The sequence below is a fragment of the Rhinatrema bivittatum genome, chromosome 7 (genome assembly GCF_901001135.1).
Source record: "Rhinatrema bivittatum chromosome 7, aRhiBiv1.1, whole genome shotgun sequence".
NCBI lineage: Eukaryota > Metazoa > Chordata > Amphibia > Gymnophiona > Rhinatrematidae > Rhinatrema > Rhinatrema bivittatum.
The window spans coordinates 108425847-108450218 of record NC_042621.1 but is presented as its reverse complement, the minus strand read 5'-3'; the positions used below and the strand labels follow the sequence as shown (position 1 = coordinate 108450218).

The 24372-nt window shown below is 45.2% G+C and overlaps 1 protein-coding gene across 1 annotated transcript in view; it reads left to right on the top strand.

The window, feature by feature from the left end:
- COG4 (component of oligomeric golgi complex 4) overlaps positions 1–24372 on the top strand; it is a 154353-nt gene that overhangs the window by 82677 nt on the left and 47304 nt on the right. Inside the window, exons 11-13 of the mRNA XM_029608911.1 lie at positions 5814–5980; positions 16980–17145; positions 23823–23885. Of these exons, the coding sequence (XP_029464771.1) occupies positions 5814–5980; positions 16980–17145; positions 23823–23885 (396 nt within the window). The remainder of the gene's footprint in view (positions 1–5813; positions 5981–16979; positions 17146–23822; positions 23886–24372) is intronic.

Genomic DNA, 24372 nt, shown 5'->3' with positions numbered 1-24372 from the left:
TAGGACTGTTCAGCTTGGAGAAGAGACGGCTGAGGGGGGGGGATATGATAGAGATGTTTAAAATCATGAGAGGTCTAGAATGGGTAAATGTGAATCTGTTATTTACTCTTTCAGATAATAGAAGGACTAGAGGGCACTCCATGAAGTTAGCATGTGGCACATTTAAAGCTAATCGGAGAAAGTTATTTTTCACTCAGTGCACAATTAAACTCTGGAATTTGTTGCCAGGGGATGTTGTTAGTGCAGTTAGTGTAGCTGGGTTTAAAAAAGATTTGGATAAGTTCTTGGAGGAGAAGTCCATTACCTGCTATTAATTAAGTTGACTTAGAAAATAGCCACTGCTATTACTAGCATCAGTAGCATGGGATAGACTTAGTTTTTGGGTACTTGCCAGGATCTTATGGCCTGGAGTGGCCAATGTTGAAAACAGTAGGCTGGGCTTGATGGACCCTTGGTCTGACTCAATATGGCATATTCTTATGGTTCTTTCATAGAGATGAATTGCCAGCCCTGGTTTCTCAGACCCTGAAGATGCTGGGAGTTCCTGAGGCGGATTCTATAACGGAACCAAAGAAGAATCCCATTCTGATTTCCCTGTGGAAAGCCTCCTGCTAATTTCCAATGATAGTTGCCATCCAGGAGTTGATTGATCTGGAATGGGATGCCCCAGAAGCAAGTTTTAAAGGGGGCAGGACATTGGAAGCTCTATGCACTCTGGACCCAGCAGTAAGAGAACATTTGCGTTTCCCTAAAGTGAACGCACATGTCTGTGCCATCTCTAAGCAAACAACTATCCTAGTGGAAGAAGGAGTGGCCTTAAAAATTCGCATGATAGCCTTTGACACTGTAGCGAGAGAGCTTGCCTGAAGAAGCAAGGATATTCTGTGGTGGTAATTATCCCCTTACTCCACGCTCAGAAGTTCTCCACATCCCCATTGTATATGCGGTTCTAGAGGGTATTTGAGGCCTGGTACCATGAACGCGGTCTCTCTCCTCTGGTGATCAAAATCCCACTTCTGGAATTTTTGAAGAGGCTCTCTCCTGTTATAGGGGTGAGGTGAATGGAATCTCCCTGTCGGCTCATCTGGACGTGGCTCATTTTCTGAAGGGAGTGAAGCACCTTTGGGCTCCTGTGTGGTTGCCGGTTCCCTTGTGGAATCCTAATTTAGTGCTAGAATTTTTGGTAGGTCCTTCCTTTCGGCCACTGCACAGTCTTTCCTTGCGTTTATTGACTTTGAAAACGGTGTTCCTAATAGCTATATGCTCAATACGTCGCATCTCTGAACTGCAAGCATTGTCATGCCGGGAGCCTATGTATTGTTCCGTACTTCTTGCCCAGGGTAGTCTCGGAGTTTCATTTGAATCAGTCCATTTTGTTGCTATCCCTAGATAAACTCAAGGATGCGAAGGAATATCTGCCCCTCAGTCATTTGGATGTCAAGAGGCTTTTAATGTTGTATCAGGAAGTCTCAGAACCAGTCCAAAAGACAGACCACCTGTTTGTCCTTCACGATAGAAAGAAACAGGGAGAACCAGCTTCATGAGCTACCATAGTTCGCTGGATTAAGAAGGTGATCATGGGAGCCTGTGTGGAGGCTGGAAAGCCATTATCCTCTCAGATTAAAGCTCATTCCACGAGGGCTCAATCGGTCTTGTGGGCAGAGGTCAGACTACTGTCTCCAGTCGATATCTGCCAGAAGGCAACATAGTCCTACTTACACACCTTCTCCAGGTTTCATCGCCTGGGTGTATAGGCCCAAGAGCACACTGCCTTTGCACAGGTGGTGTTGACCAGACCGCGAGCAGCCTCCTGCCTCAATTGGGAGTAGCTTTTGTACATCCCATTGGTTCTGAATCCATCTGGCTATATACTAGGAAATGAAGAAATTACTTACCTGATAATTTCGTTTTCCTTAGTGAAGACAGATGGACTCAGCATCCTGCCCTTGGCTGGCCAAGATCTGCGCCACGAGTCCTCCTGTGGAATGGGCCACAAATCCAAGGGGTCATGGGTAAGTGTTCATCCAGTCCCTAGCTTAAGGTACCTGTATTCTTACTGGAGCTCAGTGTTTATAGTTGATTGACTACAGTTATGGTTATTCGTTTTTTAAACATGTTTTATCATATTTTTAGTCATATTTTCAATTAAGTCCCTTCACTAGTATGTCCACGGTGGCTTCACTAGTATGTCCACTGCAGGGGTATATGTATGGTGACATCGGTTTTGCAACCTGACTTCGACTCCATTTGCTGGCAAGGGAGCATAACCCATTGATCTTGAAGCCATCTGCACTAAGGAAAACAAAATTGTCAGGTAAATAATTTCTCCATTACCTAGTAACTTCATTGCATGTCCCCTGGTCTTTGTACTTTTTGAAAGAGTAAACAACTGATATTCAAACTACCCATGATCTGGATAACCCCATGGATAGTTGTTACCTTGAGGTTTGCCTCAGTAATCAAAGCAGAACCGTGTGGATTCTGCTTTGTCTATTGCCTCCTGCCCTCCCCCTCCCAAAGTATCTGCACAAATTTGCATCTGCTTTTTGTGTGGGAACGTATTAAAGGCAGAGCAACGCACATAGTTTTGAATATCCAAAACTACACTTGTAGTTATCTCCTGCAATTTAACACTGCCCTGGGAGCATCTGCAAAACTGTAAAAATATCCATGTTGTTGACATACTTGTACACTTTTACCCATGCAGAGAATGGGCAGTAATCAAACCGCTCAGCTTTTTCCCCGCAGAACGTTCCTTCATTATTGGCCTTTAAATAAAAGAAGGTAGCGCAGCTCAGCAGAGCTGTGCTTACAGATATATATATTCTGTGGGAGAGGAACTTCTACAGGAATCGAAAGCTGGAGTCCAAAATAATAAAAAAATTCAAGAAAGCATAGTATTTACATTTCAAATATTTCAAATTTTATTCCTTATATTGTTTAAAATACATAAAACATACCCTATATTTCCAAACACTCATTCATTCATCTAAACATCATGTTATACACAATGTTTTTAAACTTAACATCAAATACATCACTATTCCACATTAACATCAAACACATAAATGTTACATAAATATTGCAACAATCCCTAATTACAATGTAAACATATCTATTTAATCCAGTTACAATATAAGCAAACAAGCCGTTAAGCCCGACACAACGGGCTACATTACATTTTTGTTTTCGGTCCATTTTCGAACACAGCACCCTCCTACACTTTTTCTCCCTCATTCCCCCTTCCCCTCAGTCACTCACCCCCTTCCCACCCCTCAGTCTTACTCACCCTCTGCCTCCCACTGCCTCCCTCCCCTCACTTTCAGTCACTCCCCACCCTCTTTCAATCCCATCCCTCACTCTCATCCCCTCCAATCCCCTCTCAGCTCATCCACAACCCCTTCCCTCTCCCTCAGCCCTCTTCCACTCCCTCTTTTTCTCTGCTCCACAACTTCTTACCCTTTCCACTTACTCACATCCCTCTGTCCCTCCCCCTCATTCTCCCCCTCATTCTCCTCCCCCTCAATCTCCCCTTCCCTCTCCTCCCCTCACCATTCCCTTTCCTCCCCATTCCCTTTCCTCCCCCCACCTCCCCTCCCCATTCCCTTCCCTCCCCCCACTCACTCTCACCTCCTCCTTCCCTCCCCCACTCTCTCTCACCTCCCCCTCCCTCGCCGCTGCTCGCTGCCGCCGATACTTCGCCTCGCTGCTGCCGCCGCCGCCGATACTTCGCCTTGCCGCCGCCATGTTTTTTAAGACCTGACGCTCCTCTCTGATCGACGTGCTCGCCCGCACATGCGCGGTAGAGCTGCTCTCTACTGCGCATTTGCGGGCCGTCGGTCAGAGCCCATTTATATAAGCAAATTACTTCAAAACAATTTTTATTATAAATGTTAATTGATCTTACTTTAGCTGTAATCCCTCTTGATCTTAATTTAACAAATGTCCCGACAGGAAGCTCCTGTTTCACCTGTTGGTTTCTTCAGGGGATTATTTTTATGCTCACATCCAGAAACTTCTGAATAATGTCTTCTTAGACATATAGCTCCACACAGATTTGCCACTTCCAAATCAAAGTTTATTGGGGAACCTTAAATGAGAAATTATTACATTACAAAAAAACTACCCATTTTTATACACCCACCATCTACCTACTAACGTGTATTCCATACCTAAATATTAACCACACTCAAAAATACTCAAACCAATTTCAATTAAAAATCACCCTAGTCATTGTTACTGTCGTCATTACACTCACCTATATTTCTGTCCCTACACAAATTCCTTTCATTTCCAGTTTCTCATTCCAATTCCTCATTCCATTATTGCCATCTTTGTCTCCTTAATTACTTTTTCACTGTATAAATTCAAAAGTAAAATACCATTTACAATTAGTTCATTAACCAACTATGTTATGTATTGAATAAGCCAGCAATCAGGAAAGTTATCCAGATAGTTACCCAGATTTTCAGCAAAGCTTAAGTATTCTACTGAATCTGCTTGGCTACAGTTACCCGGATAAAGTTAGCTGGGTAATTTTTCCACTTAACTTGTTTACTCAGTATTATAGTTAACATGGGGAGCCAAACAACCCTCCCTGCAGGATCCCTCTTCCTGTCATCAAGTTTATAAAGTAATTGCAGGGGGCCTGACAACCTCCTGTGAAATCTCATCCCCTCCTTTTCTGATCAAAAGATATTTAAAAATGTGGAGCACCAGGATCCTCTCTCCTCCCAACTACGCATCTGATGTTAAACAAAAAGCTTGTGCCCCTGCTCTCCTTCCTAATCCTGCTCCCCATCCCCGCCAATATGTAAATAAAAGACTGTAGCTCTGGGCCCACGCCTGCCCCTTCTAAAAGCCCCTCAACAAGTCGGGAAGCAGTAGAAGCTTACCCTGCTCTCCGCATCCAGCGCTGCTCTGAGCAACGCTGGAAGCACACATTACCAGCGTTGCTGTCAAATCAACTTTAGAAGCTGGGACAACTTGGCTTATAGCTGTCTCGGTGGTGTCCAGATAGGGTAGGTTTTGGGAGTTACGAGTGGCTCAGGAAAGTGGAGGTGGAGGATAGGAGTGAGCTGAAGCCATTGTATTTTTTATTTAAATATCTGGGGGTGTGAGGGAGCAGGAATGGGAGTGGGACTGAACGCATGGTTTTGCCTAACATCAAAAGGATGGGCTGGAGGGAAGAGGATCCCAGTGCCCCACACTCTTTGTATTTCTTTTGGCTGGAAAAATGGGGAGGCAGGTGACTTTTGGGGCCTTTGCATTACCTTTTTAATTCAGTGAGGTGGTAAGCAATTAAGTGGATAACTTTAGGCCAGTGAGTTCTCTGCCCAGGCTTAGCTGAGTAAATTTGATCTGGCTAACCCTAAATATCAGTGCTAGCTGGGTGAACTTAAGCCCCAGTCCCAGAAGACCCTGATGCCATTGCCTTTTTATCCGGTTACATTTTAACTGGGTAATGTATTACCCAGTTAAAATTTAGACACTGATGGAGCAGTAAATTCAAAATTCAGGGGTTTGTCTGACAAATGTTAGTTGGATAAATCCTTTTGAATATTGATTTCCTTGTATCCAAGAACAAGGCAAATGTAATGGCTGCCTTAGTCCAGTAAAAACTAGAAGAAGTCTACCAGAAGAATACAAACACCTACTTTTATTTTAGGCTATTTAGGTATTCCTTCCAGGAGATCAGTTGGGAAGTACTGAATTATACTGTACCATGGCACTCAGTGACAGTGTCTGTATTTTCCTAATCTTCACTACTAACGTTTTGGGTTTTTTTTGTTCTCATTTCTAATCCTCTGTAGGCAGTGACCATGGATACGTGTGAGAAGGGACAGTTGACTTCCAGCATGGTGGATGATGCATTTTACATTGTGAAGAAGTGCATTGGCCGTGCTTTGTCAAGCTCCAGCATAGACTGTCTTTGTGCTATGATCAACCATTCCACCACAGTACTGGAGTCTGATTTCAGGTACTGGTGTGTAGTGTATGAGAGAGAAGTAATCAAACCGTCATAAAACATGAAAAAATGTGGCAGAAAATAACATGACCATCTAGTCTTCCCATTTTTCCCTTCCGGCTTCAATACAGCAGACTGTACCCAATTTCCAACTTTACCCTCTCCGGTAGAGCCCAGTCAGAGCTATTCCTCAAGATCCACTTTGGACCCCAAGGATGGCCTCAGTTCTGAAAATTCATAATGGGAAACATTAAACTGAAGTGCTGGGAAATGATCAGATTGGCAACACCAAATATGAAACCACATTAGTTATCCCATTTCCAGCACTGCCTTTGCCCCAAGACTTGTGGTGTCACCCTGATACGTTTTGGGGCATGTCATGATTAGTTGTTGTAGGAAGGCACAAAACCTGACTTGAGACTTTTCAGAATGTGTTATAACCAAACTGCTTTTATTTTGTGCCATTATTATTGTAAGATGTATTTAGAAATCATTTCATAAAAGATTTGAAAAGATTTGTACCATTTAAACTTGAGTAATTTTTCAGCCTCTATTCCCAGTTTGTCCTCTGCTGAATCTATCTAGAGTGTCAATACCACCCGTTTTAGTGTGTGTTGAGTACACGTGCCTATTAAATTTTGTCTGGCAACTACGCCTATTCATATAGTTGATCACCTCATATTTGAGAATCTCTGTGTATCTATTAATCCATAGCATCATTCAGTCCTAGAGGTGAGCAGCTCTGACAGTCCCCTAAGCCATTTGTTCCTGAGGATGAAAGGAATTTTATGCCTATAAGTAAAACCCCTTAGCCTGAAGGCAAAAGGCTCTCCACGCCAGTGTCTGTCCCAAGTCTATCCAGTCTTAGATATGGAAGTCTGTGTTACTGTGCCAGGCCTTTGTGGTATCTCGGAGTAAATTGCTTGGAGCTAAATCATATGAAAGGTTATAATTATGAAAGATTAGTCAGGAAGTAGATGCGTAAAATACAGAATTAAGCATATAAGTCAACTATATGAGCATAATGTGGGTTTCCTAGCGTGTAGCCAGATAGACTCAGGACCAATGAGTTGAGCTCCCCTGCCAGCAGATGGAGACTGAGTCAGGTTTCAAAGCTGACGTCACCTTAGATACACCCCTGCAGTGACCTCAGCCCTTCAGTATTTCTCCGTCTCCAGCAGATGTAGACATGCTTTCCCTATGGGGATCGCCGTACCTTTTGGAAGAAGAAATTCTACTTTTAAATTGGAGAAAAGATTGAGCCCCACTCTCCTGCGGTGATACCTAAAGGTCCCTCCCCCAGTTGAGAATTCCTGAGGTGATTTCCGAGATGCCTCAGAGGTGTGCCTTGGTCTGGTAGCCGGTTCCCGGTGTGGACTTTGCTGCTGAAGCAGCTGAAAGGCAGTGGGTGCAAGAAGCCGAGCGTGGCGGTGACGGCCAATACCCTCTCCCGCCACAGCCAGAGATGGTCATTGTACTCACCAGTAAGCACTGAACCCAGGTAAGTTTAAAGAAAAAAAAAAGGAAGAAGATTTACCTTCAGGGAAGAGGGGTTTCAGTAAGACTTTCTCTGGTCTCCTTGCTCGGCACACGTACCAACATCGTTCCTGATCTCGTTGGGGCATAGGGAAGTGGGCTTCAGAGCGGAGTGAGCGGCCCACTCCCTCAGTGGGTAGGCCCCACTTTAAGCTTGGTCAGCACACCACTTGGTGTGGTGTGCGGCGGCACCATTTTGCGTATGTCTTTGTGCGTCTCGTATTGCCCACCATAGGACGTCGGTACACGCCATGCGTCGGTTCTGTGTAGGCGCCGCACGCATAACGTCCTGCGCCTACTTTACACGCACAGTAAAGTAAGCACAGGATACAGGAAAAGCCAGGCGCTTGGGCTGTGCACGCGCCTTGCCGCTCAAAATTTGTGCGCATACATTTTTAAGAGCAAGCCGATCGAATAGGGTTACCACCGCCAATGGCTCTTGCAGCCAAAAAGCATAAGCGCCTTGCTCTCTGTGCTGCTTGTCATATTAGGGCTTCTCAGCCTGACCTGGGTTCCAACTTGTGTCAGTACTGTGAGGAAGCCCAAGCAGATATGGCCTGCCCGGACTTTGCTGAGCCCGACTCCTCCCATTCAGATAATGGATTGGCAACCTTAACTGAAAGTACTCCGGATCCGAGTAACCCCTTGGCTGGGTCTTCCATGGGAGAGGGAAATTCAGCTGGGCCCCCCAGTTCCCCCTGGGCTAGGCATGGACCCAGCAGCCTTTTCTTGGGTGGAATTTTTCCAGGGACTACAGGCCTTTGTACAGGTGCAGTCTACTTCCTCGCTTGCCCCTGTCCAGATGGAACCCCAGCTGGCCCCCTCTCCTATTCCTGTTGGCAGACCTCGGGAATGCCCTGCCTGACCAAGGGTGTCCCTAGTGGGGACCCTAATGGCACAGGCAAAGAGCAAGATCCCTTGGAAGAAGGGGAAATTTCCCCAGGATTAGAAATGTATCGAACCATATTACTGTTCTTTTATAGAGATGAATTGCCGGCCTTGGTTTCCCAGACCCTGAAAATGCTGAGAGTTCCTGGGGAGAAATCTGACGGAACCAAAGAATAATCCCATTCTGATTTCCTTGCGCAAAGCCTCTTGCTACTTCCCAGTACTGGAAGCCATGCAGGAGCTGATTGACCTGGAATAGGATGCCCCAGAAGCAAGTTTTAAAGGGGGCCAGGCATTAGAAGCTCTATACTCGCTGGATCCAGCAGTGAGAGAACAATTGCATTTCCCTAAAGTGGATGCACTGGTCTGTGCTGTCTCTAAGCGAGCAACTATCCTATTGAAGGGAGGAATAGCCTTAGAGGATATGCACGATAGACGGTTGAAGTCTATTCTTAAACAAGTCTTTGACACAGTAGCAATACCTTACAGATTGCTTCTTGTTGTGCCCTGGTAGCGTGTTCATGCCTACTCCTCTCTCTGGAGGTGGATGACTCGAGGGAGTGTACTCCAGAGCACCTATGGAACCCGCCGCCTCCTTTGTAGCAGACAGGGCTCAAATTTAGTCCATACTTCAGCCAGAGGAGTGGCCTTAGTGTTAGTGGCCAGAAGATAGCTATGGCTGCGTAATTGGTCAGCCAACGCAACCTCCAAGGCCAACCTTACAAAGATGCCCTTTAAAGGGTCACTGTTACTCAGAAATGAATTGGGAAAAAACTGGCCAATAAATGGGGCGAATCTCCAGTCCCCCAGCTACCAGAAGATAAGAGGAAGCAATTGCAGCACCCCTCACCTATGAGGGGCCGGTTTAGGGGCTCTCAACATTTCTGTCCCTACAGAAAAGCAACATTTCAGAGATCTTGGCCCTTTGGAAGAACTCGGTCCTTTCATAGTCGACAGCCAAAGAGAAGGGAGCAGGTTTGGGTTCAGGATCATCCCAAACCTCCCAGTGAAATTTTCCCGACCCATCTTTGGAACGAGGAGATAGGGATTCGACTGTCTCTCTTTACCAAAGGTGGGTCAAGATCACTTCGCACAAGTGGATACTGGAAGTCATATGAGAAGGATATGCGCTGGAATTTTGCAGCACTCCTTGGGATGTATTCATGATGTCTCCTTGCCACTCCCAACACAAAAAGCAGGCAGTGGAGATTACTCTACTCTTTTAAGGCTCCTCAGGATGAGGGCTGTAATCCTAGTACCTATGCCCCAAGAAAATATGGGGTGTTCTTCTATCCATTTCATCGTACCCAAGAAGGAAAGTTCCTTTCACCCCATCCTGGACATCAAAAGTGTCAATTGTCACCTACGAGTGAGTCATTTCCACATAGAAACCTTAAACTCCATGATAATGGGCCATACAACTGAGAGCGTTCCTAACCTCCCTGGACCTATCCGAGGCATATCTACATATTCCAATACAGCAAGAACACCAATGCTTCCTACACTTTGCCGTACTGGGTCGCTATTATCAGTTCCGGGCACTGCCCTTTGGTCTAGCCACCGCCCCAAGAACATTTTCCAAGATTATGGTGGTCGTGATGGCAGCATTGAGAAGAGAAGGAATCCTGGTACACTTGTTCTTGGACAACTGGTTGATCCAGGCCAAGTCCATGGAAGAAAGTCTCCAGGTGACCAACAGGGTGATCTCCTGCTTCAGGAACTCAGTTGGGTAGTAAACCTGGACAAGAGCAGTCTCAAGCCTTCCCAGTCGTTGGAGTATCTGCAAGTCTGGTTCGACACCAAGCAGGGCAAGGTCTTCCTCCCAACCACACAGATATGGTAGTTAATGTCACAGGTGCATCAGTTGATGAACACAATATTCCCAACGGTGTGGAGCTATCTCCAAGTTCTCGGATTGATGGCGGCAGCCTTGGAAGTTGTGCCATGGGCGAGAGCACACATGCGCCCACTTCAACGTGGCTGCTGTCAAGTTGGAACCCGCAGTCTCAAGACTATTTGATTCGGCTCCACTTCCCAATGGGAGTCTGCTGTCACCTCAAGTGATGGTTGCAGGAGGCTCATCTAAACATGGGGGTGTCCCTGTCCTCCCCAAACTAGCTGGTTCTTGCGACGGACTTGAGTCTTCAGGGCTGGGGAGCTCCATAGCCCAGGGGTGTTGGACAGAGGAAGAGGACCTCTAGAACATCAGTCACCTGGAAGCCCAGGCAGTGAGGCTGGCATGCTTGCAATTCAGCCAGCAAGCAGTCCGCATAATGTTGGACAAGGCAACAATGGTAGCCTACATCAATTGCCAGGGAGGAGCCAAGAGCCAGCAGGTGTCTCTGGAGATAGACCTCCTTATGAAATTGGTGGAAATAAATCTACAGGCTATCTCAGCCACATACATCGCAGGAAATGCAACATCAGAGCAGACTTTCTAAGCAGGGAGAGTCTGGATCCTGGAGAGTGGGTGGTGTCGGCCTGATAGTAGATCGCTGGGGCCTCCCAGCCTTATGGTCTGCCTCTTGAGAGGGCTTGCCTGATGAAGCGAGGATATTCTGCGGCGGTAATTGCCACCTTACTCTGCGCTCAGAAGTTCTCTATGTCCCTAGTGTATGTGCAGGTCTGGAGAATATTTGAGGCCTGATGCATGGACACGGTGATCCCCTTGGGTAGTCAAAATCCCACTTATTCTGGAATTTTTGCAGGATGGCTTGAATAAAGTTTTGACCCTTAACTCCTTAAAGGTGCAGGTAGTGGCGCTCTCTTGTTTCAGGGGCAAGGTGATCGGAACCTCCCTGTCTGCTAATCTGGATGTGGCCCGTTTTCTGAAATGGGTGAAGCACCTTCGGCCACCCCTATGGTGGTGAGTTCCCTTGTGGAATCTTAATTAGTATTGGAATTTTTGGCAGGGCCCTCCATTCGGCCACTGCGCAGTCTTTTCTAATATTTATCAACCTTGAAAACAGTGTTCCTGCTGGCTATATGCTTGGCGCATCGCATCTCTGAACTGCAGGCATTGTCGTGTGAGGACCTGTTCCACCAGATAACTCCAGGAGCATTACAGCTTCATGCCATTCCATCCTTCTTGCCCAATGTAATCTTGGAGTTTCATTTGAATCAGTCCATTTTGTTGCCTTCCCTAGAAAAGCACAGGGACGCGGAGGAATAATGCCTCCTCCATCATTTGAATGTCAGTAGATCTTTGGTGCGGTATCTGGAAGTTTCAGAACTTGTCCGAAAGACAGACCGCCTGTTTGTCCTTCACAGTAGAAGGAAGCAGGCCGCACTAGCTTTGCAGGCTACCATAGCTCGCTGGATTAAGGAGGTGGTCACAGGAGCCTGTGTGGAGGCAGGAAAGCCATTACCTTCTCAGGTTAAAGCTCATTCCACCAGGTCTCAGACAGTCTCATGGGCAGAAGTTAGACTGCTGTCCCCGTCAATATCTGCTGAATGGCAGCGTGGTCCTCCTTGCACACCTTGTCCAGGTTCTATCACCTGGACGTACAGGCCCGAGAAGACGCAGCCTTTGCAAGGGTGGTATTAACCGGACCACAGGCAGCTTTCCGACTCAATCTGGAGTAGCTTTTGTACATCCCATTGGTCCTGAGACCATCTGGCTATACGCTAGGAAATGGAGAAATTACTTACCAGATAATTTCGTTTTTCTTAGTGTAGGTAGATGGATTCAGCTTCCTGCCCCCGGCTGCCCAAGAACAGTGCTGAGGATTCGCCCATGGAGTGGATATCGATTCCAAGAGATTATGGGTAAGCCATCATCCAGTCCCTAGATCAGGGCATCTGTAATCTTACTGGGGTTCAGTGTTTGGTTGAGTACAGTTACGGTTATCCATTTTTAATCAAGTTTTTAATCAAGTTTTTTTGATTAGTATGTCCACAGTGGCTTTTGAAGAGAATACTGAAGGGCTGAGGTCACTGCAGGGGTGTATCTAGGGTGATGTCTGCTTTGAAACCTGACTCCATCTCCATCTGCTGGCAGGGGAGCACAACCCATTGGTCCTGAGTTCATCTGTCTACACTAAGGAAAACAAAATTATCAGGTAAGTAATTTCTTCATTTTCAACAGCCTCAAAATGTGTGTGTGATTTCATTTTACTCATTTTGCACACTCAGAAATGAGGCATAAAAAAAGGCGTTTGACTTGCGCACATTACGCATATAATATTTTTTAAATTTCACAGCATGCCTTTTTCATGCATCTCTTTGTGCCACATTTATTTATTTGGCCATTTTATATACTTTCATTCCAAATAAAGATCACAACGGTTTACAACATGACTTACATATTATACATTGACAAGTACAATGACTTAATGAGGTCAAACTTGCAATTTAAAAATTGTCACATTCTTGGGAATAAGCTATTTAGTTTAGGAGATAGGTTCTTAATGACTTTGTCCTTGAGGGTGCATGCTCTGTGTTCAGATGATTTTAAGTTAGGTTATATAGGCATTTTGAAATAACCAAGTTTGAAATGGGTCACTTTATGTACATGTGTGTTAAGATGCCTGTCGACCCAAGTTAACATCTACTTTTACCTTGTATCTAAAAAGCAAGGGATTTTTGTATGTACTTGACAGTACAAGTTTAAATCTGCAGTTACAAATGCTACTGAAAACGTATGTCTAATTGAATAATCACAGTAACATCAAGAGGGCACTCTTCAAACTGCTTACTTTGGGGCAAAGTCCACATATACCTTTTACCCATAGGCTTTGCACCAGTTTTGAAAGTGAAAGTACAAATGGACTTTTTCACTTTGAAAATTACTGCAGGCACAAAGCACATGCAAACAAATACATAGATCTGAAAATGCCATCTTCGTGTAACTCTTACAAGGCACATAAAATGAGAGAGGTGTCTAATGACAGTTCATGAGCTAAGCACTAATCGCTCCGTGGGTTCACTAAACAAACATTGTTGAGTGACTTTTGTAGTGGACTAGACCCAGAAGCAAGGGCAGTATAGATCAAGCTGGACATGGAACACACACACAAAAAAAAATCCTTCTTGCCCTTCTGTAAACTGCCTGACTGGTCATAGATGCTTCTCAATGAACCTGTGCCTTGAGATTAAGGAGGGTCTCATTCAAACAACTTTTCTTTTTTTTTTTTTAATTCTAGGCTTTCAGCAGTCACATTAGAGTAATAATAAAATGTATTGATATAATGAGGTTCACAGGCTCTTACAGCATTAGAACATAAGAACATAAGAAATTGCCATGCTGGGTCAGACCAAGGGTCCATCAAGCCCAGCATCCTGTTTCCAACAGAAGCCAAACCAGGCCACAAGAACCTGGCAAGTACCAAAACACTAAGAAGATCCCATGCTACTGATGCAGCCACAGCAAAACTATATTCCTTCAAGTCTTCTCTTAATTAACAAAGGCACAACAAAATATTTTAATGCCTCTTCAAGTTAAAGTTAAATGAGATTTAGCACATCACATCTACTCACAGAACTCTTTTTATCAGTGGCCATATCAGTCCCTTTATGTTTTTTCCCTTATAAAGTTTTTCCCACCTGGTGGTGACAGTCAAATATCTTCCTGGGCCATCATTTGAATGCCTCCTAGTTGCATCAGCAGGGGATCCCACTTTCCCCAATGTCAACTTTACTGAACTGAGAAGCTCTGTGATCCCTGCACAGCTTTGAAATTTCTGACCTGTGGGATTCCACTTCAGATTCCTTGGAATTCCCTTTGAGGGGGAAAGCCATTTCAGAGCCCCCTCAGTGAAAAGAGGCACTCTTGGCTCCTTCAGCTACCTGGTGGCTCCTGCTGAATCTCCCTACCTAAATCTTTGAGCAGCAATTTATATAGAACCAAACACATTCCCTTTAGAGAGGCCTTTTTCCATCTTCCCTTAAAGGGGACACACTGGAAAGATCCACCAAACACTGACTATAATGCTCTACCAAAGGAGGAATCCTACTCATTGTGTCAAATGATGTCACCATCAAATTCCCCATAACCTATAATAGACGTTAAAGAGACTCCCCTCTCAGAATCTTGGGACCAAAAATGAGGCCCCATCATATACGTGTGTACTTTTCCTTCCTCAACCTTAACATACTTTAAATCACATGGGGAGGAAGTATGTGTATTACGAAACAAGACATGGACTTTTAGCCACATTGAGGGTGGGCAATTTTATTTATGAATCATTTTTCCAAACATAAGTCAATATTACAATTTAAATCACATAATAAATTAATTTTAATGAATTAAACATGAAAATAAAACAATCACAATTAAAGTTTAAATTGGCAAAAAGTGTATAACATCATCGCACAGCCAGTTTCAAAAAGTATGGTACATAAAAGTATCTTTGCGCAACCAGTTAAATATCCTTCCTTGAATGCACCCCGATTCTTTTATTCTGTAATATTGAAAACTTGTCTGAAAAGCCAAGTCTTCAAGTCACAGCAGAATTCAGTTAGATCATGTCCTGTTCTGAGAATCTTTGGGAGGGTGTTCCATAAATGTGGGGGAAACGACAGAAAAGGACCTGTCTCGGGTCATCAGACATGTCAGATCTATAGCAGGAATTAAAAAAAAATAGGTCCTCTTCTTTTTATAAGGACCTGAGCCTGGGGGGGGGCGGGGGGCAACTTCAATCTTCAACAGCCACAAACAGGTCTGGTTTTCAGGATATCCACAATGAATAAGATAGATATACATGCACTGTCTCCATTATATATTAATCTGTCTCATGCATATTCAGTGTGGATCCCTGAAAACCAGGCTTGTTTGTGGCTGTTGAAGACCAGAGTTGGCCATCTCTGATCTACGTGATCAGGAAAGGGCACATGACATTAGTCTATCTTGTAAATACTTAGGCCCTAATACATATCTAGCTTTAAACGTTGTCATCTGTAGCTTGAATTGACAATGGTATTTGACTGGGAGCCAACACAAAGCACAGAGAACAGGAGTTATGTGCTCTCTTTAACTCTTAGTGGCTACATGCTTTGCTGCTGAGTTTTCCGTCGATAAGCAGGCTGAATTAGCCATTATATGTGGATGATGTCATCTGACAGCACCAAACAAACTAATCTCTCTTAGCTAGTAGAGCTTTGAGCTCTACTGAGAATGTGCAGGGTTTCCTGTGTGAACCTCTTCAGTATGAACACCATATATTTTCTTTCAAAATCCTTTACAATTTTTTTTTTTCATTTTCATTATTTTCTTCAGTTTTCCTACTTTTAGTTGCCTTGCAGCACTGCCGCACTTAAAATTACTGCGTGCTATCCTTGCTTCACTCCAGACCATGACCAGGCAGACTTTTATGCCTGTGACCAGATGTCCTGCATTCTCAACTAACAGTGGCTACATGCTTTGCTGCTGAGTTCTGGAATCACTGGATTCTTTTCAAACATTTCTGTAGGAGACCAATTAGAGATCATTACAGTATTCAATTTGTGAAACTAATTCTACATTAACATTGCTCAGTCTTTTTGATTCAATATATGCTGCCATCATATCTAATAAAATCATGTCATGGTGGTACCTCTATCTAATTCCCTTGAAAGACTATCTACTAATGAAACCAGGACATTAATTTCAATGTGTGCACAGTGTGCTATGCCTCCACACATACTAATATACCCATGCATGCATTGTAATAGCAGTGGGCACAATGGCACATCATCTCTGTGTGTACATATGGGATTTGTCAGCAATGTTTTGGACTTTGATTGTGCAGTTCAGCACACTGCTGAGAAACCCCAGGTTTCAAGACACAATAGGATGTGCAGCAGTGACATGGTCAGAGCCTGACCCCTCTGCCCTGCTTGCCTGGAAGGGAGGCAGTGCCAGGAGAGAGGCCAGGCTCTGGTGGCCAGGGCAGCAACAGAAGGCCAGTGCACTTTACAGGGAGGTCAGGCCCTGCTGCCCAGGACATAGCGGAAGCTGCAATAGGACCATGTAAGGATGTGCAAGAGAGATGAAGGCATAGAGAGCAGACGGGAAGTAGCATGCATCACGTCTCACCCTGTCTTTTTTTTTTTTTGACTGATTCTTCAACTAATAAATAATAGTGAAAATTTAACCAAAGAATGGCCTGACCAGAAGATGTCTAATGTGTATTTAGTCAATGTTTTGACCAGAATTTTCCTAAAAATGAAAGAGAATTAGATCCAGTATATGGCCTGCTGAGTGTGTGTGTGTGAGGGGGCAGCATTTATACTCTGGGTAAGATTTAATACACTCATCATATTCAAGAATTCTGCAGTTTATCCCTGTGTAGATTAGGTCTGCCTGAATGTTCAATTCACCTAGTATTTTAACATTAGGTGAAACTATTACCATAATCAAATCTACCATGTCAGAAATTGAATTATATATGCAGAATTAAAATTCTTTGGCTATAATGATGAAATGGAAATGATTTATGTTCTATCATGTTTGATATTCTTAGCTATATATATTGTTTGCAGTCTCAGTCTGCAGCAATGAGGGAAGGAATGCAAATTCACAGACAAACTTGTTCTTCCCCTGGAAAAGATCATTCCATATCTGATGTCTCTTAATCAGCAAGCTAATTGTTTCCCATCTTCTACGCAGAGAAGTTCTGTGCAATAAACTGAGAATGGGTTTCCCAGCTACCACATTCCAGGACTTCCAGAGAGGGGTGACGAGTGCAGTCAACATCATGCACAGCAGCTTACAGCAGGGCAAATTTGACACCAAGGGTATTGAGAGCACAGATGAGGCAAAGCTGTCTTTCCTGGTGAGTGCCTGCTATGAAAGGGCTCCAAAACCTGGGGAAGGACTAAGGAGAAGAGATCAGTCCACTGGGTAGCTCAAAACAGCGGTTTAATGCCCAACACCAAAGGACTTTCTCTTGGGAGTAACCATGTATAACACTTTATCTCAGTTACTTGTTTCAGCTTTTGTAGTATAAGACAGATGAATTAGACTTCCCAGGCGTCTTTGTAGCTGAAGATATGTACTTAAAGGGGCACAGTTTGGAAAGCAGGAAATTTCAAATTATGAACATCATTTACAACTGCAGTGCAGCAGCAAAGCAACCCAATTATGTTGCTTCTATTTTTAGATGTTGAGCGACTGCTGAGTCTTCTTTAACTTCATTTTGCATGTTTGCTGCTGCACCACAGCTGTAGTCTTGCACACTAAGGCCCTAAATCACCATTTTCAATAAAAAGGTTCTTTAAAGAAAAGTCAAGACTATGAAAGAATGCAAAGTATGATTTAACAGCATCAGATAACATTAGGAAATTGAATTCTACTTTCCTAGCATGTAGCCAGATAGATTCAGGACCAATGGGTTTATGCTCCTCTGCCAGCAGATGGAGACTGAGTCAGGTTTCAAAGCTGATGTCACCCTAGATGCACCACTGCAGTGACCTCAGCTCTTCAGTATTTCTCTGTCTCCAGCAGATGCAGACATGCTTTCCCTATGGGGATCGTTGTACCTTTTGGAAGAAGAAATTATACTTTTAAATTGGAGAAAAGATTGAGCCCCGCTCTCCTGTGGTGATACCTAAAGGTCCATCCCCCAGTTGAGAATTCCCAATGTGATTTCTGAGATCCCTCAGAGGTGTGCCTTGGTCTGGTAGCTGGTTTCTGGCAGGAACTTTGCCGCTGAAGTAGCTGAAAGACAGTAGGTACAGGAAGCCGAGCACGGCAGTAATGGCCAAAGCCCTCTCCCTCCACAGCCGGAGGCTGTCTCTGTACTCAGCTGTAAGTATTGAGCCCAGGTAAGTTAAAAAAAAAAAAAAAAAAAAAAAGAGAAGAGGATTTCCTCCCGATTCAGAGATGTTGGAGAAGTTTCGTTAAGACTTCCTCCAGTCTTCTTGCTTGGCATGCCGTACCAACATCATTCCCGATCCCATTGGGTTAAGTGGAAGTGGGCTTCCAAGCGGGTTGAGCGGCTCTCCAGAGGGCTAGGTCCCACTTTAGGCTTGGTCAGCACACCGCGTGGTAGGCCACAGCAGCGCCATCTTGCGCACATTTTTGTGTCTATATTACCCACCATAGAGCTTTGATATGTGAAGTGCCTGTCGGCTCTGCGCACGCAGTTTGTGCAACATAATGCCGTGCATAACGTCGCACGTGTACATACGTGCACAACTTATTAGGCACAGAATACAAGTAAAGCCGGGCGCACACAGTGTGCGCGCGCGTCGCAGCCCATGTACGCGCCCGAAATCTGTGCGCATAAAATTTGAAACATAAGCCATCTGAACACGCAGTTACTGTCGCCTGTGATTCCAGCAGCAAAGAAACATAAGTGCCTTTCTCTCTGCACTGCTTGTCATTTTAGGGCTGCACAGTCTGACCTGGATTCTTGCTTATGTCAGCATTGTGAGGAAGCCCAGGGAGCATTGGCCTCCCCGGACTTTGCTAAGCCTGGATCCTCCCATTAAGAGGATGGGTCAGCCACAGCCTTAACCGGAAGTACCCCGGGACTGGGTCATCATTGGGAGATGGAAATTTAGCGGTACCTTCTCCTGGGCTGGGCATGGATCTGGTCACCTTCTCTTGGGTGGAATTCTTTCAAGGCCTTCAAACCTTTGTACAGGCGCAGTCTGCTACCTCATTTGCCCCTGTCCAGACAGAACCTCAGCCGGTAAGCCCTTCTTCTCCCAGTCCTATAGGCAGACCCCGAGGCATGCCTTGACATCACCAAGGGTATCCCTGGCAGGGACCCGGACAACACAGACTAAGAAGAGGATCCAGATTCCTTGGAAGATGGGAAAATCCCCCCGCCCCCCCCCCCCCCCCCCCCCGGTTCAGAACCATATTGGACCATGTTACGGTTTTTCCATAGAGACAGTACTGGAAGCCATCCAGGAGTCAATTGACCTGGATTGGGATGCCCTAGAAGCAAGTTTTTAAGGTGGACGAGCGATAGAAGCTCTATACCCACTGGATCCGACAGCAAGAGATCACTTGCATTTCTCTAAAATGGATGCGCTGGTCTGTACCGTTTCTAAGCAAAAAACTATCCCAGTGGAGGGATGATTGGCCTTAAAGAATGCGCATGCTAGATGGATGGAGTCCATCCTTAAACAGGCCTTTACACAATAGCAGTGACCTTACAGATTGCTTCTTATTGTGCCTTGGTAGTTCGTTCGTGCCTGCTCCTCTCTCGGGAGGTGGATGACTCAGGCGAATTCCAGAGCAGTTATGGAACCAGCCGCTGCCGTTTTAGCCGAGCGGGCTCAGATCTAGTCCATACCTCAGCCAGAGGAGTGGCCTCAGTGGTGGCAGCCAGAAGACAGCTATGGCTGCGGAATTGGCCAGCAGACGCAACCTCCAAGGCAAATCTGATATAGATGCCATTTAAAGGATCATTCCTCTTCAGAAGCGAATTGGAAAAGCTGGCCAGTAATTGGGGTGAATCTCCAGTACCCCAGCTACCAGAAGATAAGAGAAAGCAGTTACAGCGCCCCTCGCCCATGATGGGTCAATCCAGGGGCTCCCAACACATTTGCCTCTACAGTAACTCAACATTTTAGAGCTCTCAGTCCTTTCAGAATCGGCAGCCCAAGACAGGATCAGGTTCGTTTTGCCAACCCACCCTCAGAACAAGGAGATAGAGGAGTCGACTGTCCCTCTTCTACCAATGGTGGGTCGAGATCACTTTGGACAAATGGGTACTGGAGGTCATATGAGAAGGATATGTGCTGGAATTTCAAAGCATTCCTCGGGACATATTCATGACATCTCCTTGCCACTCCCAGCACAAGAAGCAGGCAGTGGAGACTACCCTGTTAAAGCTCCTCAGAATGAGGGCTATAATCCCAGTACCTGTGCCCCAGGAAAATACAAGTCGTTATTCCTTCTGTTTCATTCTAACAAGAAGGAAGGTTCCTTTCGCCCCATTCTGGACCTCAAGAACATCAACTGACATCTACGTGTGATTCATTTCCACATGGAAACCGTACACTCCATGATAATGTCCATAGAATCAGGAGAGTTCTTAACCTCCCCGGACCTATCCGAGGCATACCTACATATTCCAATCTGGCAAGAATATCAATGTTTCCTATGCTTTGCAGTACCGAGTCATCATTATTAGTTCCGGGCACTGCCCTTTGGCCTGGCCACCGCCCCCAGAACATTTTCCAAGATTATGGTTGATCCGGGCAAAGTCCATGGAAGAGAGTCTCTGGGTGACTAACAGGATAACCTCCTTGCTTCAGGAACTCGGTTGGGTTGTACACCTGGATGGACAAAAGCAGTCTCAAACCCTCGCAATCCTTGGAATATCTGGGAGTCTGGTTTGACACCAAGCAGGGCAAGGTCTTCCTCCCAACCACGCTGATAAGGAAGTTGGTGTCCCAAATGCGTCTGTTGATGAGCACGATATGCCCGACTGTGTGGAGCTATCTTCATGTCCTCTGTTTGATGGCAGCAACCCTGGAAGTAGTGCCGTGGGTGAAAGCACACATGCCACCACTTCAGTGCTCCCTGCTGTCACATAGGAACCCACTGTCTCAAGACTATTTGATTCAACTCCACTTACCGATGGAAGTATGCTCTTAGCACCAGTGGTGGCTGCAGGAAGCTCATTTGGGCAGGGGTTTGTACCCCTGTCCCCTCTGAACTGGCTCGTCCTCATGACAGATGCAAGCCTCCGGGGCTGGGGAGCTCACTGGGCAGGCAGGAGCTGACTGCCCAGGGGCAATGGATCAAGGAAGAGACCCTCTGGATCATAAACCACCTGGCAGTCATAAGAACATTAGAACACGCCATACTGGGTCAGACCAGGGGTCCATCAAGCCCAGCATCCTGTTTCCAACAGTGGCCAATCCAGGCCACAAGAACCTGGCAAATACCCAAAAACTAAGTCTATTCCATGCTACTGTTGCTAGTAATAGCAGTGGCTATTTTCTAAGTCAACTTAATTAATAGCAGGTAATGGACTTCTCCTCCAAGAACTTATCCAATCCTTTTTTTAAACACAGTTACACTAATTGCATTAACCACAACCTCTGGCAACAAATTCCAGAGTTTAATTGTGCGTTGAGTGAAAAAGAACTTTCTCCGATTAGTTTTAAATGTGCCTCATGCTAACTTCATGGAGTGTCTATAATTCAGTCACATACTGCAGGGTCAAGCGATCCGCATAATATCGGACAACACAACGGCGGTAGCCTACATCAACTGCCAAGGTGGAACAAAAAGCCAGCAAGTGTCATAGGAGATAAATCTCCTTATGGAATAGATGGAACATCTACAGATGATTTCAACCTCCCATATCGCAGGAAAAGACAATGTCAGAGCAGACTTTCTAAGCAGGGAGAGTCTGGATCCAGGAGAGTGGGCGTTGTCAGCCAAAGCCTTTCAGCTGGTGATAGATCACTGGGGTCTCCTGTCCATCAACCTGCTAGCCACATCTCACAATGTGAGGGTTCCCGAATTCTTCAGTCTTAGAAGAGATCAATTGAACCTGGGGATAGACGCTCTCGTTCAGGCCTGGCCGGAAGAGAGGTTGCTATATGCCTTCCCTCCATGGCCCCTCCTGGGCAGGGTCATTCGCAGAATCAAGTGCCAGAGCAGATTAGTCCTACTTATAACTCCAGATTGGCCCAGGTGTCCCTGGTATGTGGACATGCAGAGACTCCTGGTGGAGACCCCCCCCCCCCAGGGCACGAGGATATTCGGTGGCAGTAATTGCCACCTTACTCCATGCGTCGAAGTTCTCTACATCCGTAGCATATGTGTGTTTCTGGAGAGTATTTGAGGCCTGGTGCGAGGAACGTGTGTTTTCCCCTTAGACGGTCAAAATCTCACTAATTCTGAAATATTTGCAGGATGGCTTGAATAAAGGTTTGACCTTTAGCTCCTTGAAGGTCCAAATAGCGGCTTTCTCCTCTTTCAGGGGCAAGGCGAAAGGAACCTGCTTGTCGGCTCATCCAGACATGGCCCATTTTCTGAAAGTGGTGAAGCACCTCTGGCACCCCTACGGTAGCTGGTTCCCTTGTGGAATCTATTGGAGTTTTTGGCAGGGCCGTCCTTTAGGCTGCTATATGTTCGGCACATCGCATCTCTGAACTGCAGGCATTGTGTCGGAATCCAGATGACTCCAGGAGCGTTACAGCTTCATACTGTTCCATCCTTCTTGCCCAAGGTAGTCTGACTTTCATTTGAATCGGTCCATTTCGTTTCCATCCCTGGATAAGCACAAGGGCGCAGAAGAATACAGCCTCCTCCACCATTTGAATGTCAGTAGGATTTTGGTGCAGTATCTGGAAGTTTCATGACTGGTCCGAAAGATGGACCACCTGTTCGTCCTTTACTGTGGAAGGAGGCAGGGAGAACCAGCTTCATAGACTACCATAGCTCGCTGGATTAAGGAGGTGATCCCAGGAGCCTATGTGGAGGCAGGTAAACCATTACCCCTTCAGGTTAAAGCTCATGCCACTAGGGCTCAGGCCTAGTGGCATGAGCCCTAGTGGAAGCTAGACTGATGTCTCCCGTCAACATCTGCCGAGCGGCATCCTGGTCCTCTTTGCACACCTTCTCCAGGTTTTATCGCCTGGACATTCAGGCCCGGGAGGACGCAGCCTTTGCAAGGGTGGTGTTAGCCAGATCGCGGGAAGTCTCCTGCCCCAATCGGGAGTAGCTTTTGTATATCCCATTTGTCCTGAGTCCATCTGGCTATATGCTAGGAAATGGAGAAATTACTTACTTGATAATTTTGTTTTCCTTAGTGTAGACAGATGGACTCAGCATCCCATCCACGGCTGCCCAAGAATGGTGCCAAGGATTTGCCTGAGGAGTGAATATCAATTCCAGGAGAGTATGGGTAAGCCATCATCCAGTCCCTAGATCAGGGCATCTATAATCCTGCTGGGGTTCAGTGTTTAGTTGAGTACAGTTATGGTTATCCATTTTTAATCAAGTTTTTTTCATAGTATGTCCACAGTGACTTTTGAAGAGAATATTGAAGGGCTGAGGTCAGTGCAGGGGTGTATCTAGGGTGTTGTCAGCTTTGAAACTTGACTCCATCTCCATCTGCTGGCAGAGGAGTATATAACCCATTGGTCCTGAATCCATCTGTCTACACTAAGGAAAACAAAATTGTCAGGTATGTTATTTCTCCCTTTCTAGAGTGCTTCATCTTCCTATGTATTAAACGTAATAGTGCTTCTTGAATTTATTATACTGTTGGGCTTGTAAGGAGCAGCACTGAAAGGATTTCCACCAGGAGTGATCCTAAATGGCAGCTGCAATGCTTGATCTGTTTTGTGGGGAGAAGCAGAGCAAGATATGCATAAAATATACAATGCTTCCCTATCAGAAAGAGCTCTGATTGGATAGTGGGAGGTAAGAAGTACCTCTGGGAGTGTCGCCCAAAAGTTAGTTCCTGAGCTCTGGATGAAGGTTTTGTAAGTGCTTGGCATGGGTGACACTTTCTGTCTTCATCCCCAGGTTTCCTTGAATAATGTGGAAGTATGCAGTGAGAACATTATGACACTTAAGAAAACATTAGAGGTACGATCCATGTTCTGTTATCAGAAAGGATGCTCTTGAGGCAAGTTGCGGGATCATCCATGTTCAGGTTTCTGACTAGATAATATTTGTATGTCAGTCTACTGAGATGCACCAGCTTCTTCTCAGGTAAGTCCTGTCTTCATGCTAAAGGGAAGTGATCCTAGGCTGTGGTAGTAAATAATGCATAGGTTGTATGGTAGTGCATTGTACTGACTCTGTGTACAAACTATTAGGTACACTGTGATGGTCTCATAGTCCTAGTACATGTAAAAAAAATTTTAACTAGATAATATAGGGATTCAAGCTTTGCGTGCTAGTCAAACATTGGATTTTATTATAAGCCTTGTTTTTATTATGGTACTACATCTGTGCTGTTTTTTATGATCCCACTGTCTTGGGATTTTTTAAAAACTTTTTCTGAGTCCCATTTTCAGCTGTTTATGCTGTATTCATGTACATCGAGTAGCACTATAGAAATGTTTAGAAG